The 18,279-nt window shown below is 40.8% G+C and overlaps 1 protein-coding gene across 4 annotated transcripts in view; it reads right to left on the bottom strand.

Moving 5' to 3' along the window:
• Positions 1 to 18,279, bottom strand: part of VTI1A (vesicle transport through interaction with t-SNAREs 1A) — a 122,993-nt gene that overhangs the window by 76,237 nt on the left and 28,477 nt on the right. For 2 of the 4 annotated variants that reach the window (XM_053450209.1, XM_053450211.1), the window contains exons 5-6: positions 9,094 to 9,114; positions 287 to 371 (exon numbers count right to left, since the gene is read on the bottom strand). In XM_053450209.1, coding sequence (XP_053306184.1) covers positions 287 to 371; positions 9,094 to 9,114 — 106 coding nt within the window. The remainder of the gene's footprint in view (positions 1 to 286; positions 372 to 9,093; positions 9,115 to 18,279) is intronic. The other 2 variants (XM_053450210.1, XM_053450212.1) reach the window with 1 other exon arrangement.

Raw genomic sequence — 18,279 nt, 5'->3', positions numbered from 1 at the left:
AGCCTAGCATGTTCCGGAATTTATTATTATTAAATAAATTCCCAGATTTCTTCCTTCGGAATTCTAGAAACGTTTCCAGCGCGTGTCAGAGCTTTTTAACGGGAAACACAAAAGAGGAACGGCAGAGATCTGGACGCGCAAATAAGCTCCCAGTTGTCCTCCCGATATGTAAACCACGTCTCGGGCTGCCGTCTCTGCCGAGCCTTTGATGTGAGCTAGAAATGTCATATGTTGTAAAGACCGCTGTGCGTCAGGCAGGCAATTTGCTTGCGAGCGGAATCCTTACCGGTTTCTATTGCTACTTGGTAGCCGGCCTCGAGCCTGCGCGATGACCTTTCCAGCCGCTCGGTGTTATCCAGCAGATGTGCCCTCTGCAAAAAAAAAATAAAAAAGATAAAATTATATATTATATATAAAATACACCTTTAAAGGGATCAAAAGCCGTCAGGTGAGGTTCACGGCTGTACCTTTTTTTTTAAATGAATCAATTAAATGTTTTAATCTAAAACACGGGTGGAACGAGACGTCTTTTAAGGCATTACAAGTCCCCCCCGCGGCTTCTGATCGATACGTATGGTGAGCGACGGCCGGCGACGGCTGGGAATTAAATCCTTGGGCTGAACGGAAATTTAAAATTAATTTTACAAAAATACTTGGCTTTATTAAAGGGGGACTCCAGTGTCTCCGGGAGCCCCCTGAAGAAGCAATGCATGCTAAATTACGCTTTGTGTGCTCTGGTCAACAGACCACCGAGCACGGCGTTCGTGGAGCCGGTGCTGGAGATCACCGGATGGAAGCATTTCACGCGCATGGAGACACGTTCGGCTGACCACATTTTCAGCATTTTAAAATAGGGGAGGGGTGGGGAAAGGTGCAAATGCTTTTGGGGGGATTCTGCTGGATTTAAAAAAAAATCCCCATGAAAACGTAAAGGGGTCCCGCAGCGGACGTGCCGGGGATGGCCGGAGAGCCCCTTTAAGCCGGGCTGCAGCTCCTTTGATTTCTGTAAACTATTAATCTGCGGTTTGCCTGCTAGAAGGCGTTTAAACTCTGAAACAAGCAGGATGAGGTCAGATCGTTCACATAATCACAGGAGCGTCTCTTTGATAATTAAACAGCTCATTAATATTCATAATAGAACGCTGGAATAAGTCAGATACATTTTAACCATTAATGGAATGAGTGGCTTCAGATCCTTGATGAACGCGAGGAGAGGCGCGCACGGTATACCTTCCAGCGCTTTAAACAGCCAAAGAGGGCACATTGGTTTTAAGGGGTGTGGTTTGGGTGTGGCTCAGGGTGGGGCTATTTGTGTAACCGGGTGGGGCATTTAGAAGAAGAATAATGGGGTTTATTTACCCATCTACTGCTGTTTCTATACACATTATCAGAGCTTTTTGGGCCGTAGAACCCGACGATCCCCTCATACCCAGCAAACATTCTGACCTCCTAGAAAAGAGGGGCATCAGGGGAGGAGAGAGGGGCAACAGGGATTTGGGAAAGGGACTGGCCAAATTAAACAGGGACACTCGGACAGTATGTGCTTTAAGAAAGATAGAGCGTGATAGAATATATTTTCATCTTTGGTACTTTAGTATTTTTATTGCTTGTCAGAGGTTTTAATGTATTTGTTACAACACGATTTTAGACCTCAGCTTAGGCTCCGGGCGCTCCGTCAGGTGCATGCTGGGATATATCAGCTCATTACAAGAGACAGGGAATAAATACACGTAAGTATAAATTTCTTCAAAACTGACATACGGCTCATTAAGCCGCTAAAATCTTTGCATTTTATATGCTTTACGGGATGCGTCTATTTTTAGGGGACTGAGTATCAGATACACCGATGCCAACAGAATAAACCCTAATAATTACACTCCGTTCATTCATCAGGAATGCTTTCCAGGCCGCGGCAGCTTCTAACAGAGACGAAGCCCTGCGAAACGAGACATTTCTCAAGAATTTAATCAAATCCACTCCGCATGATATGAAAAGCCCCGGCATCTGTCTAAGCGGGAAAAAAGAACTCTAATTGGCTTCGCTGGGGGTATAAACATCATGCCCCCACAACCCAAAAACTATCAGGCTAAGGGGCTCAGATTGCAAGCTCTTTAGCTCATAGATTCCATTGATTTTTTTTTTACTCCAGGGTCTATTTCATGATTTGCACCCCTTCTGGCAAAGAAAGAGTTACGAAGATCTGTCAGCTAGTCCTTCTTAATTTCAAACAAAAAGACTCCTCGCTGTCGTCCTGAAATACTATTACATTATTTACATGTGCAGCCGTTCCCAATAGCGTGGCGCTAATCTGATTGCTAGCTCTTTGCGACAAGGGCAACAGAAAATGATTCCGGTCAACAGAGCCAAGATTAGCATCTGGCCTGGATTCAGAGAAAATCATGAAATAGTTTTGTCGGATCCTTTAGATGAAGGGACTGTAAGGAGCGCTGCGGAAATTGTTGGCGCTAAATAAATAATAGTAATAATAATAATAATAATGATAATAATAATAATAGTAATAATAATAGTAATGATAATAATAATAGTAATAGTAGTAATAGTAGTAATAATTATTGTAATAATAATAGTAATAATAATAATAATAGTAGTAATAATAATAATAGTAGTAATAATAATAATAGTAGTAGTAATAATAATAATAATAATAATAATAAAGTGGGAAACCTAATATTGTATCAAGTTTCTCACCCTTGCTTTTGTGTTAAAAAAATATAAAAAAATAATAATTCTGCCCGTTTCCCGTTTAACGACCCGACAGATGCCATTTCAATGGAATGAAAAGAAAAAGCTTAACGCTTTCTAATAAATAATAACAATAAAACTAATGACGGCGATGAGAACGGAGGCGTTGCGCGTTTAATGCGAGTGGATGTCTATGGGAACACGGCCCCCGCAGCTAATGAGCCCCTGCGGATCGCAGAGACGCGAGCTGTATTGACACGCACACTTAAGTTAATGCGGCTAGACCAGTGCCTGCGAGCGCAGGCAGGCAGGCAGGCAGGCAGGGAGGCTGACAGAATCTCTCGCTTCCATCTTCAAAGCGACCAAGTGATTAGTATGTTATCATTACCATTCAAAACGTGATTTTCCTATTCCCTTCTGGTGGAGGTGACACATTTCTGAGATGCAGGCAAGACCAGGGAGGCAGCTAAAGCCACATCAAAGCGTCGCCTTGATTTCGTCTCTTCTTCTCCCGTGTGCATGCGCGAGCGTGCCGGCCGGGGAGCGGGAGAGAGGTAGAAAATCATTAAAACAATACATTTGGATAAGCGCAGATAAGGCCCGCGGTGAAGGTCAGGGTTTTTTTTTTTTTTTTTGCGACGACGAGGACCGGTAATTGCTTTCGTCGGCAGATTTAGGCAGGACGGGTCTGGGCTGAAGTTCAGGAAGAATCGGGGAGAAAGAAGGCAGGTGTGGTCCGGCGCGATTCCGGTATTAGAACAATAAAAAATGTGTTAATAAGCAGAAAATGGGTGAAAGCCAAATGGACGTGACTCTTGGAGGGGGCGCTTTGGGCTCACGGGGTACCCATCGCCGAGTCTGGAAAAAGCATAAAGATACCAGATAAGCCGAATATGCTGAAATACATCCTACTGGCTGCTAGCTGGCACCAACAGCGTCCGTTGCGCTGTACAAAGACCCAACGTGCCAAAGGTCCTGTTCAGTACATGCCGGGGACAGGTTTAATTACCAAGGGCTGCCAGTTTGGAAATCAGTGGAAGATTTTAGGAGATCGCTTCACAATGCTAGTGCCGGTCTGGAGGTCACAGAGGTCCCCCTCGTAAAGAAGAAGACGGAACAGAGGGCAGAGCTAAAGAAAGAGTCCATGTCTGAAGCCTCCCGGGTAGATGCAGGGGGGTATAACGTGACAGTCCAGCTGGCCGCAGGTCTGCGTCGGACCTCTGAGACCGGTTTATCAGACGTTCCATGTATCTACCACCTCTTAATAACCTTAACCTGAACATTATCTCTAAAACCACATCGCGGAACAAGGCATTCATTGAGGGATTCATCAAAAAAAATAAAAAAAATACTACAAAAAGGAGGACTTAAAAAAAAAACCTGAACTCTACGCCGCTCTCTTTGGCAGATAACTTCTGGTTTGGAAAAATGATTGTAGAATGAAAGAAAAGAGCGTTTCTTGATATATATTTTTATACATTTATATATATAGTGACTGGTAGAGCGTCAGATGAGCGAAACGTAACCATTAGGTCTTCACAGTCATCCCTCGCTCTTTTTTTTGGGTGGAGGAATGAAGAAAGCGGCCGCGGAGAGCGAGGTCATTAAGCCGGTGGACTGCGCGGTGGAATTCTCTGAGCCGCTCGCTTAAAGCCGTTCCCGACTCGATGCGTTCTGAGCTGCCTTTCATTATAAAGAAACAAAAAGCGTGGCAGCGGAACGCGTCGGCTCCGGCGCAGACTCGCCTCGTTTTATCCGGAGGCTTGACTTCTTCTTCCCTCGTCTTTGTGAAGAGAGAGAGACAGGGAAGGTGATTTAGTCTCCCGGTGAAGCTGAAGACGCGGCGGAGGACGGGAGTTCTGAGAAGAAGTTTCGAAATCGCTTGCCGCTTGAGATTTCACTCTGGGGGGAACATGAAGGCCCTCTGTCAGGATCCAACGCGAGATATCTGGAATGAAAGGCCCACGCTAACTGTACAGCTCACCCGCGACAGAGTCGGTGGCACCGCTAACGACGGATTACACAGAGAACATCTCTCCGTGATTAGCTCCTGACAAGCGGAGAAAGCTTTCCCACCTATTTAATTCCTTTATTGGCACAGCGCAAATTATTCGGCTTTTTTTAGCACCCCCTCAAGTCAAAAAACTTGACTTTTTTTTTTTTTTTTTTATATATATATATATTTTTTTTTCTGCGAAGGCTGAACAGGAGCCGAGCAGACGGGGAAACTTTTACTAACAAACCCATAGGGGCAAAGCAGAAAAAGAAAACCATGCGCGTGCCGCACCTCCAGACCCGGGGCCGTGGTTCCATTTTGGTCTAAAACCTCGTTACTTGCGTATTTTGACAGCCAGGAGGAATCCGGTGTAAGAAATGCGAAAGAACCTCCTGAAGTGCATTTTACAGACAGCATCAATAAAGCATAGCTGGAAGAAAAAAGGGTCATTGAAAAGAATTTAAAGAAGAAAAAATACAATATATATATATATCATATATCCCCGGTATATAGTATAGTCATGTCATAAGGGAAAAGGTTATTAAAAATAATTAAATATTATATATTAAATTATATATTTTTCTTTGAGATAACAAAATCCCATGAGTAAAAATTAACATTGAAAAAAATAAAAAATAGATATTTCGCTGTTCAAATTGGAAGGAAAAATGACCTCTATAATAAGAATGGATAAAAAATAATTAATTAATAATAATAATAATAATAATAAATAAATCCAGGATATCGGGGTGTTATTGCCAGATGATGCACTGGCTTCTCTTTGACTGTAATTCCCATCATCCACCGGATAGACAAAGGCTGCTTTGCAACGAGCGGACACCCTGAGTATGTGGTTTATAGGAAAGCTTTATGGGTGAAAGTATTTCTTTGCGCAGCTGGAGGTGAAATGTCGTTGATGGGAAGATATACAGCGCCCTGCGACCCGTTTGGACCCGGTGGAAATGTAGCCCAAACAGTCCAACATCAACCAGCAGCCAACCAAACCGGCCGGTGAACGGACTGTAACATGAACCGTACGGTGACCGCAGGAAAAGGACATCCATCCGCTTCCATCGCACGGCCGTCCTCCGCCAACAAACGTATCCGATGAGCATCCAAACATGGAGGGATCCTCAAACTGATCCAGAATCAACACATTATATCTGAGCAACAAAGGATCCATCCACAGAGGGAAACAATAAAGACATTTTACTTGCTGGAAACAGAAAAAAACAGAACCATCTGACAGATCGGCCCCCGTTGGCCCCCGTCTAGTCGCCCGTTTCTCCTGCTGTAACGACTCAAACCTTAATCAGTCGTTGGTCTCGTCTTAGATTCAGGAGCCGTATGTCTATCCCATGCATGTTTAATGCCCTCACTGTATTACCCTCTACCACCTCTGCTGGGAGGCTTTTCTACTTCCCTTTTAGTAAAGTCAAATTCTTACAAACTTCGAAACAGTAAGGCGGAAATACGCATGCTTCCAAAGTGCACTAATTGTATGAGATTACCCCAAACGACAGGCTTGGCATTCCGGATATCCCGGCTCGGAACGCCTTTCACAAAGCCCTGGGTTTTATGTGAACGGGGAAGCCGGCAGTCTCGCTATGCGGTTAATTCTCCGCGCTGGTCATGTGACCGTCCGTATTTCAATACTTGTATGAATATAAAAGAGAAAAAAAAAAAGAATATAAGGAACGTGTGTTTTATTCATTAGGAATCCTAACACCGGCTTTTGATTCGGCGAGGCCGGCGCCGGTTATTTGTTTAAGATGAAAGACGTATCATTCTTACAAAAGGCAAAGTAGATATAACTCGCGCTTTTAACTGCTTTCACCCAGAAAATAATGGGAGACTTTAAAAGGATGATTCTCGGCTCAATTTCCAACGTGGAAAATTCTGAAGAAGCAGTAATACGTCTTCTGGCAAAATAATGTTAATATTGGCTTATTTCATAAAACGGGCCTAATTATAAATACTTTAATACCAGGACGGGGCGCGTGCCTATTACCCCGCTAACAGACTGGAAAGGAAACCCAGATTTACTCATTTTCACTTATTCTCACCCCAAAATACTGTATCGCAGAACATATAATATACAGACCGCTAGATACAGATCTCGTGGTAGTTGAGAGGTCCCTTTAAACTTTTCTGGTGTCCCCCTTGCAAGTTAATGGGGGGGGGGGTTTTCTACAGAATAGCCCTATTTGCACTTGCCCCTTTCCCTACCCACCATGTAAATGCCGCACCGCTATTAATTTCAATGGGAGCGCTTTCCGGTTACCTATTGGCTGTTTCAAGCAGCCAATCGCTGACAAGAAATATCGGACCATGGAGGAAGAGGGCAGCTGCTGCAACAGGGCTGGAGCTTCTAGGTCAGGTTTATGTTTAAAATGTCTTCGCAGAATTATTATTTGTGTTCTTCTATAGCGGGGGCTTCGGGGGACATTTGGCTGTCCCTTTAAGGGTCTACAAGCTGGTCCCTAAAGCACGTAATAGGCAAGCAGCACCTTATTGGGGTGTTTATTACAAAACCCAGCCACAGATCCCAAAACGTAAAGTCACAAAAAGTATAAACTATAAAACCAAGCGCATCTTCAACAACATAACCCAATCCTAGAATTCCAGGTCAAACAGAATCAAGGAAAGGGCATCAAACCGCGACGTTACGGGCCGAACACTGAAAACGCAGAGATTAAGGAGACGTTTTACAATACGGGGAATTTTATCCAACCTCGTGTATTTAAACTAACGATCCAAACGCTTACCGGCCCCCAAAAGAGACGGCTGGAAACCGTGAAACGAGGACAACTTATCTGGCCTGAAAAACCTGATCAAAGCAGAATATGGAACACTTTATATAGTATAATAGTATATATATATATTATATACCCGCTACCGTTCAAAAGTTTGGGGTCACTCAGCTGTTTTTATGGAACACAAGGACATTTATGGCTGTAACATAATTACAAAAAGGGGTTCTAACGATCAATCAGCCTTTTAAACGTGGATCAGCGAACATAACGTGCCATTGGAACACAGGAGTGATGGGAGTGATAAAGGGCCATTGGAACACAGGAGTGATGGGAGTGATAAAAGCCTCTGTGCGTCTATGAAGAGATTCCATTAAAAATCAGCCATTTCCAGCTACAATAGTCATTTACAACATTAACCCCGTCTGTGCTGGATTTCTGATTTTAATTTATTAAATTTTAAATATTAAAAAAAACTTTCATTCCCACCAAAAATTTGCAAACACTGACACATTTACTTCCCGGACTATTCTCTCGTTTATAAAAATGACCCCCCGCATACCGTGTACGCGTTATGCATGCACACAGGTGAGAAATCACACGTGGAAGACAACGTTCTGTTACTTAAACGAGGGGTCGCCGTTGGATTTTTAGAAAAATACCCAAGTGGGTATTATCGGCTAAACAGCATGTAACATTCTTCCAGCGCATGCACACTCGCGCAGGTACAAAATGCACAGAGCTGCAGCAATGCCGATAAATGCCCCCGAGTTATTTATTTTATCGATACTACGCGGTGGGCCGCACACGGCTAAAGAGAAAATGATGGGAAAGCAGAAGAAACCGTATCTTCATTTTTTTCCCCATTACGCACACAAGAGAAACACAAATTATATCCCGATTTGGGTTTCTCGGCAATATTTATAGATACATTGTATAGGGCCCATTAATATTCCATACATTCAGACTATTAACAGGAAACGGTTGCCGGGCAACACCGTTAAGATGAATACCCACAATCCCACCTGCCTCGCCCCGATACATCCGCTCCCCCTGTGTTTGGAACAAATTAAATATGCGGCAAACATTCGATGGAGGAGTTATTTATATTTAAAAAATTGAGGAAAATTTTTTTTTGTGAATTTGTCACAAAATAAGGCATTACCATGAAAAAAGTTAAAAATATTAGAATTTTTTTTACTTTTTTGGAAATGGAGCTTTAAGACGCGGGTATTACGGAAAACACGCCGCTCTTCTCAAATTATTGGTTTTTAATTAAAAATGTAATAGAAATTTTTTAAAAGAAATGTTTATTTTGTGTCATTATATGAAGCTTTTGAATTTGAATTTTTCTTATTTTTGGAAACTGAGCTTAAAAAAAAAAGCTCAGTTTTTGCAAGAGGCAAAGGAAAGGGTTGACAGGAATACTCGCATATTCGCATATTTTTGGGATAAAAAAATACATTTTAATAAAAAAAATGAGAAAAATATGTGTATTTTGTGTAATTGTCAGCAAGTGTTTGGATTACCTTGTAAAGTTAAATGAAATGTATTTTTTAAAAATTTGCGGAAATTGTGCTTTAAATGGGAAGCAAGACGCGGGTGTCGGAGGCAAAGGGGGGGGAGACGGAAAACACTCACCTCTTCACGTAATTTTATCAACTGCCGCGCGAAAGCGTAAAAAAATAAATAAAAAGGAGATAAAAAGGAGAGAATGGCAGGAGAGAAAGATCAGTTGTGTGACAGGAAACAGAATTAACATCGACAATTCATCTGTTTACATGTTTAGCATTAAAAAAAATCACAGGCAAATACATTAAAAGAAGTTAAAGAGACGACACATCGGCCTCTCTGTCACATTAAACAAAGAGAGGAGTTTGGGATTCTCTTTTAAAAGCACATCTAAGACGCGATCATCAAGTAGAGAGGGGCGGCTTGGTGGAAATCCGCGCCAGAGACAAAAGAGAGAGGTTTTAGCCTCGGTATTCAGCAGAGCGAGGTCCGCCGCCCCGCCGACTCCGGGCGCACAAAGAGGAGCCGGGGAACGGGAACAGCGAGGGACCCCGCTGCAAGGAACGGGAGAAAAAAGGACTTTCCCGGGAATTATTACTTCGGCTTTTTTTTTTATGCAAAGAATTCTAGAAAGTGCAGCAATGTTTCTGATAGCCCACGGCACGCCAAAGAGATATGGATCGCCTACAGGGGTCCGCACAGTAATAAAAGAATAAAAATAATTAATCATAATAATAATAAAAGGAACAAAAATAATCATAATAATAATAGAATAAAAATAATAATAAAAGAATAAAATGATTACGTATAATTGTAAATAATAAAATAATTAATAATAATTGCAAATAATAATATTCCTCCTTCATCTTCACCCCCCCCCCGGGGTATTAACCTGGCTGTGAAGGTCACTGCGGGTGTTAAATGCCCATAAGGTGTTGTGTACATAGAGCGATTTTGCCATTGCCGCGTGATGCCGCGCATGTCATTTAAAGATCAGCGCCGTCTCATATTAACCGTTGTGTACAAATCTCTTTCCGAAACACTTGTGATTTCAATGGCAGTAAATGGTAACGCTTTGAAACATTATGGTTTATGAATGAACAGAGAATTAATAAAGATTATGATCAAAGTACATGAATGAATATATAACTTTATACATTTATTATCATTATTATTTATTATCATTAATATTATTTAAGGGTAGGTGGATTTTATACCAGACACAATTAACTATAGTTTTTTTACAATTAGAATAAAACCTTTTTGTCCGGGGGGGGGAAAGCAGCTGTTGCATCAACAGCCCAGAAAAAAATGCAGAGATGACAACAATCGATCATTCTAAGGAATTGGCTGGCTGGGGATGATGAGACTTGCAGGGAAACTGAAACAAAACTCCCTCCTCAGACTATCCATTCACCGCTACAAACAATCGCAATATAATTCACTGCATGCACAGTAAGAACGCCAAACGAACAAAATGTATAGATTAGAAGAATGCAAATGGCATTTTTGTTACGTTTATATCTAAAAGCAGCGATATCCGCGCGTCTATCACAGAATTAAGCAAAAATATTTACATTAAACAGCTAACCGAGCGGCTATTTCCCATATATTTATCCACGAGGGTCTTCATGACATTAAATGCAATCAAAGCCTTTGCTGTAAAGATTATTCGTGAAGATATTGCTGGAGATTTTCTGCGATTTGTGTTGGCCGTTAAAGGCAGTAAAATAAAGGCAGTAAAATATATGCAGACGTGCAGGCCTTACATATTCTGCAATTATATACATTTATCAAATTACTCCAGGCCCACAAAAGATTTTGTTGTTGTGCCAACTAAACCCTACATACTATCTGTGTACACACACACACACACACACACACATATATATACACACACACACATATATATATATATATATATATATATATATATATACACACACACACACACATACACACACGGATATATATATATATATACATATATATATAGAGAGAGAGAGACACATATACATACACACACACACATATATATACATATATACACACACATATATATATATATATATATACAAACACATACACACACGTATATATATATATATAGATAGATACATACACACGGCTGGGTAAACGCTCTGACAAACTCAACTATAATTCTACATATAAAGACAGAGATGAGAGAGAGGCAGAGATAGAGAAAAAGAGAGACTAAAAGAGACAGAGAGATAATAAACATATAATATATTAGAATTTTGATTATTTACAGTGAAATCCAAGGATCCTCTTTCACTAATATTAGTAAAATCAATAAAATTTAGAAATATTTAAAATGTTCAAATATTATCTCTCTCTATACCGGTATATATATATTTAAAAGAGAGAGAGAGAGAGAGATAGAGATATATAGATATAGATATATATATATAGAGCGAGAGAGAGAGAGATAGATAGAGATATATAGATACATAGAGAGAGAGAGAGATAGAGTGAGTGTGTGTGTGTGTGTGAGTGTGAGTGTGTGTGTGTGTGAGTGTAGTAGGGGGTATTGCTCTCGTTATTATGGATGTTTAAAAGTTAAAACTTGTATACTAAACTGTAGAATATGTAACAGGTAGTTGTAAAAGTTGGGATGTGAGCGAGGAACACTTTGGATGCTTTTCTCGCCTCTTCTGTTTTTGTTAGTTTTGGGCAGTATTTTTCCGTCTGTTTGTGCGATTTGTCCCATCCTCGCCGGCTCGTTACGCAGCGGGGTAACTTCGCCGCGCCTTAGTCAGCGACGGGGATTATCAGAGAGGAGTTCATCTGCTAAAATCAATGATCTCTGTAAAACACAACACATTTTTCTTTCTTCTCATGTTTTTTTTTTAGACAAAAAAGTTGGGAAGAAAAGAAAAAACTCCCAAAAAAATAACCGCTTTCTCGTGTTTGTGCTGCATGATTGAATTTAAGCTTTCAGTGGGATTTGTTACTGAGATAAGTCGCAGAAGGATCCCCCTTTAGCATGTTAATTGAGACGCTCAAAAAAATGAACAGATTTAAATCTGAAAAAAAATGAGAATTCAGGCAAATCCACATATTTCGTGTTTCGTTTCTAGCCAGAAAAAATATCTGCCACCCCCTATTTTAAATTTATAAAAAATTAGAGATGTATGGATCTTTTTTTTGTTATTTATTTGAAAATAAATATTTTTCTTTGGTAAACGTCATGCGGGGCGGCATCTGGTCTTTGAAGACTTGGGGTGAAAAGAAGAAACAAAACAAAAAATCTGGTTTCCGCTGGTTTGGGCCGGCGGTATCTCTCGTGGCTAAGCCGTCTGCCGCGGTGTGTTCGGTGGCGTTGACGGCGCATGCACGCGACTCCCCAAATCACCAAAATGTATTAAAAAAAAAAAAAAAGATAAATGTGGCCGCCGTTTCTGTCCGCACGCTGATAACGAATAAATGCTGAACTCTATTAAACGCCCCTTTCCTATAATCGCGGGTCGAACAGACAATTTTCTGAACTTATGATGGCCGTCTATTTACTTTTCTATAAGCCCTTGCCGTGCGCAGGAGAGATTGGAGCCGGCTAATGATCTGCTCTGCCGGTGCTATAGCAGATGATACAGGCCTTCTTCAGATCTCGGGGAATTAAATTGACCGACTTCACCCCCCAGCTCTGTAGCTGAAGACGGGCGGACTTTGTGCGCAGCGAGCAAAATTTCACACCAAACAAACTTAGCGGGGAGAAATTAAGTATCCTGTGCTTGAAAAACTCGGTTTGCTCCTCATAATCTTTATTTTCAGGAATATCGCGAGTTTGAATACAAAGGGGGGATTTTTTTATTTTATTTATATTTTTAGCCAGGATTTAATTAACAATTTCTAAAGCTTATATAAATTTCTATTAAATTAACAAAAAGAAAAAAATACAAGAAAAAAAATAACAAAACATTATTGTAATTCATTAAAAAAATAGTATTTTTTCAGAGTATTTTTTAAATAATTATAACTACCCTTTTTTGTAATTTCTCTTTAACCTAACGCACTCACACTTCATTACACGATTATTAATTAAAGACGTCGGTTGATTCGGTATTTATATATTTGGCAATTTCTTATTTTTTTATTAACCTAAAAATAGATAAAATATGTGCAGCAATACGGACAAAATTATTCACCTGGCATTTAAGAATAACATGAAATATGAGAAATAGTTTGGGGAAAATACTGCACAAACCACATAAATAAATGCATTTTACGATATTTTTTAAAAAGATATTTCAATATAAATGTTTTTTATTTAAAAAAAAATTAAATAATCAAAAACATCAGGGTTACATATATTTATAAATTTCTATATTATTATATATATTATATAATTTCTATATATATTTCTATTTATATATTTCAATCAGATTTGTATAAATATATATATTTATAAATATCTGATTACATTTCTACCAAATACCTGATTCTTAGATCCTGTTATAGAAGGACACGGAATATGCTGAATATGAATATTAATTTGTTTCATATTTTTATAGATAATAAGAGTAACAATAATATTTCAAAATTCGACATATTCCAAAAACAAATAAATAGAATTGAAATCAAATAAATATCTAGAATGGGGAAAGAGCCGGGAGAAGGAAGGGATTCCATAACTGCGTATTTTCTCCATATGAATAAAAGTTACGGCTGCAGACGCGTGCGATCTATTTGCGGCCGGCTCTCCTCGCACGTCGGGTAAATAAATCACTTTTGAAGAAACGTTCATTAGAAAGATGTGAAAATCTGCTCTTGTTTTTGGCTGTGCGTTGGTTTACACGAGTGCTATATATATATATACATAGCCTGGGCTTTATCTTGGCCAGTATAACGGATGACGGTATAGAAAAAGCCATCAAAAGGAGAAAAAAAAAAAAAGGGAATTAAAAAATAAAAGCAAACATTATTTAAAAAATGGCTAAAAACCCCTAGAACCCAAAAAACGGATTCCGAAAGAATTGTCTATTTTTCTAGTATAATATAATTGTTTTCTTTTTTGTGGGGGGGGGGGTGGGGTGGAGGTTAGTGGGGTCAAATGTATATTTGGTAAAATATTTGGTTAATTAGGGAAAAATCGAGTTACAATTGGATGTTTTTTGACTTTGGAAAACTAAATGTAATCGTTGGCAAGTATACTTTAAGCACACAGACCGTACCCAACACACGGCAGGCGGCCTCGGCGTCCCGGTACGGAGGAATTCTGTTATTTGGTGACTGATATTAACTGAATCAATCGCGGCCTTCAAACCAAGACCAAGACATAGTCAGTGCCCTTCCACATGAGAAACCGGGGGCACTTTGGCCAAGATGCTGATCAGGGGGCATTCCGCCAAGGTTTGGCCACCCAGTATCCGTTGGGTCGTTAGAACCGAGGACTTCCTTCCAATTCTTATTAGGAACAGAAAAACAGACCCAAGCTTCTGGTTCAATCAGAGATACGATGTAATGTAATGGGGCTTCATAGAGGTTACACCGTAGCGATCTCTGAACTCCTGAAAGTGAGTGCAGCCCTGCGAGTAGAGACTATTTATCGAGTCATGGATTTCATTTCACATCCTTTCGGTTTTGATCTCTACAGACAGGATTACTTTAAAGAAAACATATGCCGGGATTATATATTAAATATAACAAATTATAATAAACGAGACAATGTCGCATCAACTGAATCCAAGACGAGACCAACGACTGATTAAGGTTTGAGTCTTTACAGCAGGAGAAACGGGCGACTAGACGGGGGCCGGATGGGGCCGATCTGCCAGGGGGGGGGTGTTCTAGGTTTGTAATTGGGTAAACTAAGAGGTTTGCGCCTACGCGCCTTGTTCCTCGCGATGATATTTCCCACGATGCACCAGGACATTCAGTGAAGGCTGAGACTGAGTGCCCAACGTACCCAGGTAAAAAATGTATTAAAAATATCTAAATACAATGATACTAAAAGTAAAAAAATCTCTATTTTATTTCTATTAGTTGATGGTCTTTTAAAGAGCCAGGTCTGTTAAATTTACTTAAAACTTACAATACTGTCCAAAAGTTTGGGGTCAATAAGAAATTTCCTTGTTTTTCAAAGAAAAACAGATTTTTCTTCCCACTAAAATAACATGAAATGCACGAGAAATCCAGCGCAGACGGAGTTAATGTTGTAATAGGTGTAAATGTTGTAATGAGTCACTCCCATCACTCCTGTGTCCCAATTGCCCTTTATCACTCCCATCACTCCTGTGTCCCAATGGCCCTTTATCACTCCCATCACTCCTGTGTTCCAATGGCCCTTTATCACTCCCATCACTCCTGTGTTCCAATGGCCCTTTATCACTCCCATCACTCCTGTGTTCCAATGGCCCTTTATCACTCCCATCACTCCTGGGTTCCAATGGCCCTTTATCACTCCCATCACTCCTGTGTTCCAATGGCCCTTTATCACTCCCATCACTCCTGTGTTCCAATGGCCCTTTATCCCTCCCATCACTCCTGTGTTCCAATGGCCCTTTATCACTCCCATCACTCCTGTGTTCCAATGGCACGTTGTGTTTGCTGATCCAAGTTTAAGTTTAAAAGGATAATTGATGGTTAGAATTAGAAACCCTTTTTTTGTAATTATGTTACAGCAGGAAATGTCCTTGATTTCCATTTTAAGCTGCGTGACCCCAAACTTTTGAATCGTGGTGTGTATTTATTTTGGACAATTCACGATGTTTTCGGAGCATCGGGATTGACGTTAATCTGTGTTCTTTGGGATTTTGTTAGGTGTCGCAGAAAGCTCGCGGTTTTGAATTGCAGGTTAAATGGGGGGCGACATAAACTCGCAATTGAAAATGACCCCAACCGTTAGCAAACAACACGATGGTTTGTGGCCCGCAGAGAGGCGTTTACGCGGCTAATGACTGTACGGATCCACTAGTCCTCAGTAAATAATAACGGCATCTGTTCTGTCTCATCTGTAAACATTTGTAGCAGAAGAAGTCTGCTTCCAGTTAGCGATGATGTCGTGTGTGCGCTTTTGATTTGTTATGACACAAGAGTAAATATATGAAGTCATATAGTAAATGGGGTCTGCGAAACACCAGGGGGGCTTTTTAACAAGTAACAGTTCACTGCAGACAACTATGATATGTTTATTCTGATTATTTCTTTAGTGAGAGGGTGGTTTATAAGTGCAACAGTCTCCCAGCAGAGGTGGTAGAGGGTAATACAGTGAGGGGATTTAACATGCATGGGATAGACATACGGCTCCTGAATCTAAGACGAGACCAACGACTGATTAAGGTTTGAGTCTTTACAGCAGGAGAAACGGGCGACTAGACGGGGGCCGGATGGGGGCCGATCTGCTGACGGGTTCTGGGTTTCTAATTATCCGAAAAACTGTTTAAGGAACAAATGAATGACGGGGATGAAATGAAACCTATTCACATTTTAGCTTTTAAACGAACTTGCGGTATTTTATTACACATAAAGCAAAACGTTCTGAATCCGGGTAGAAACAGGTCAAAACACATTTAACCCTACGATGGCCGCACCTGCCTATAGTCATTGGGAAGAATTGATGTTCTGATGGCTCCTTCTAGTGGCAAAATCGGTTGATGTATATAACAGCACATTAAGCATGTTATAGATTGTATACGTCACGCCTTGCTATCCGTTCGATATACGGGCATAGAAAAGAAAACTATTATCATTATTATTAGTTTAGATTTTTTTGTACAGATACACGCACACGTATGTGCAGGTCTATGAACTTAGCAGCCAGATGACATCGCTGAAAGCGGACACGCAGAGACCGGTGAGCGATAGCATAGCAAGCGATGTGGGAAATGGAGTACAAGCGCATGTACGTGCATACACGCTATACAACTCATACACATCACACACGCCATACGCGCCATACACTTCATACACATCACACACGCCATACGCGCCATACACTTCATACACATCACACACGCCATACGCGCCATACACTTCATACACATCACACACGCCATACGCGCCATACACTTCATACACATCACACACGCCATACACTTCATACACATCACACACGCCATACACTTCATACACATCACACATGCCATATGCGCCATACACTTCATACACGCCATACACATCACACACACCATACGCGCCATACACATACATTGAAACCTTGTTGCAGAAGTGTAGAAATTGGTGCATAGGCCATCACAAAAAAACTAATTAAAATAAGCAGATATTTGTTTATTTTATAATTATTTTATATCGCTAATCCAATGGCTTCTCGTCAGACTTTTAAAGACCCCGGTGATGCTTTCCAAAAGGCCGGTATCCCTAGAACTCTACCGAATATCCACTTGGGCAATACGATAGAAACGTAGAATCCGTAGATCGGCCCCATCCGGCCCCCGTTTCTCCTGCTGTAAAGACTCAAACCTTAATCAGTTGGTCTCGTCTTAGATTCAGGAGCCGTATGTCTGTCCCATGCATGTTTAACCCCCTCACTGTATTACCCTCTACCACCTCTGCTGGGAGGCTGCTCCACTGATCTAGCACACTCTCTGTAAAGTAAAATACCCGTTTCACCATCCCTTTAAACACGCAAGAGGATATTTTTAATTTGGGAAAATCCATAAGCATCGGCCCTCCTGGCTTTGCGTAATTTAAATCTGTAACAGTTAAGAAAGGAAATGTGGGGTTTTGGGGAGGAACGCCGAGAGTTTCCATTTTTTTGAATTAATAATAAAATAATAAGCGGGCATCGCACGTGGATATAGAAAAGGAAAAGAATTTGCTGGAGCGCGACACGCTGCGTGCTGGGCCGGCTGGCGCTACGTCGGGACCCCTCGACGGAAGATGACACGGAACCCGCATGTATGTGTAAATATTTCATCCTTTGATTAGCCGGAAAAATAGAACCCCGGCAGAGTATTGTAAAAGTAGCTGAAAATAGATCTTTTGCGATGTACGGCTAAACCCCCGCCGCTCTTAAAACATCTACTCTTTGCGGTCCCTGCCTGCGTGGATTTAATTACGATATCAAAGTGCGGCTCTGATCTGGATTTTCAGATATATCCACGCAGAACGGGAAACATCGGCTTTCTCCAAAACGCTATTCTTTCAGAAGGGGGGGGGCGGCAGCAGCCGGCCATCATTATCATAGCAAAGGGTTAAAAAAAGAATAGGATCTCCGCGCTGGGGTGTTTGAAGTTGATGAAAACCCGGGCTTTGCATTAAACAGTATCACTTCCACATGACTTGTCGTTAATGCTGTTAAGGAAGCAGCATGAGAAAGCCGCGGCTCGCGACCTC

The sequence above is a fragment of the Spea bombifrons genome, chromosome 11 (assembly GCF_027358695.1).
Source record: "Spea bombifrons isolate aSpeBom1 chromosome 11, aSpeBom1.2.pri, whole genome shotgun sequence".
Taxonomy (NCBI): domain Eukaryota; kingdom Metazoa; phylum Chordata; class Amphibia; order Anura; family Pelobatidae; genus Spea; species Spea bombifrons.
This window is presented reverse-complemented; position numbering and strand designations above follow the sequence as displayed.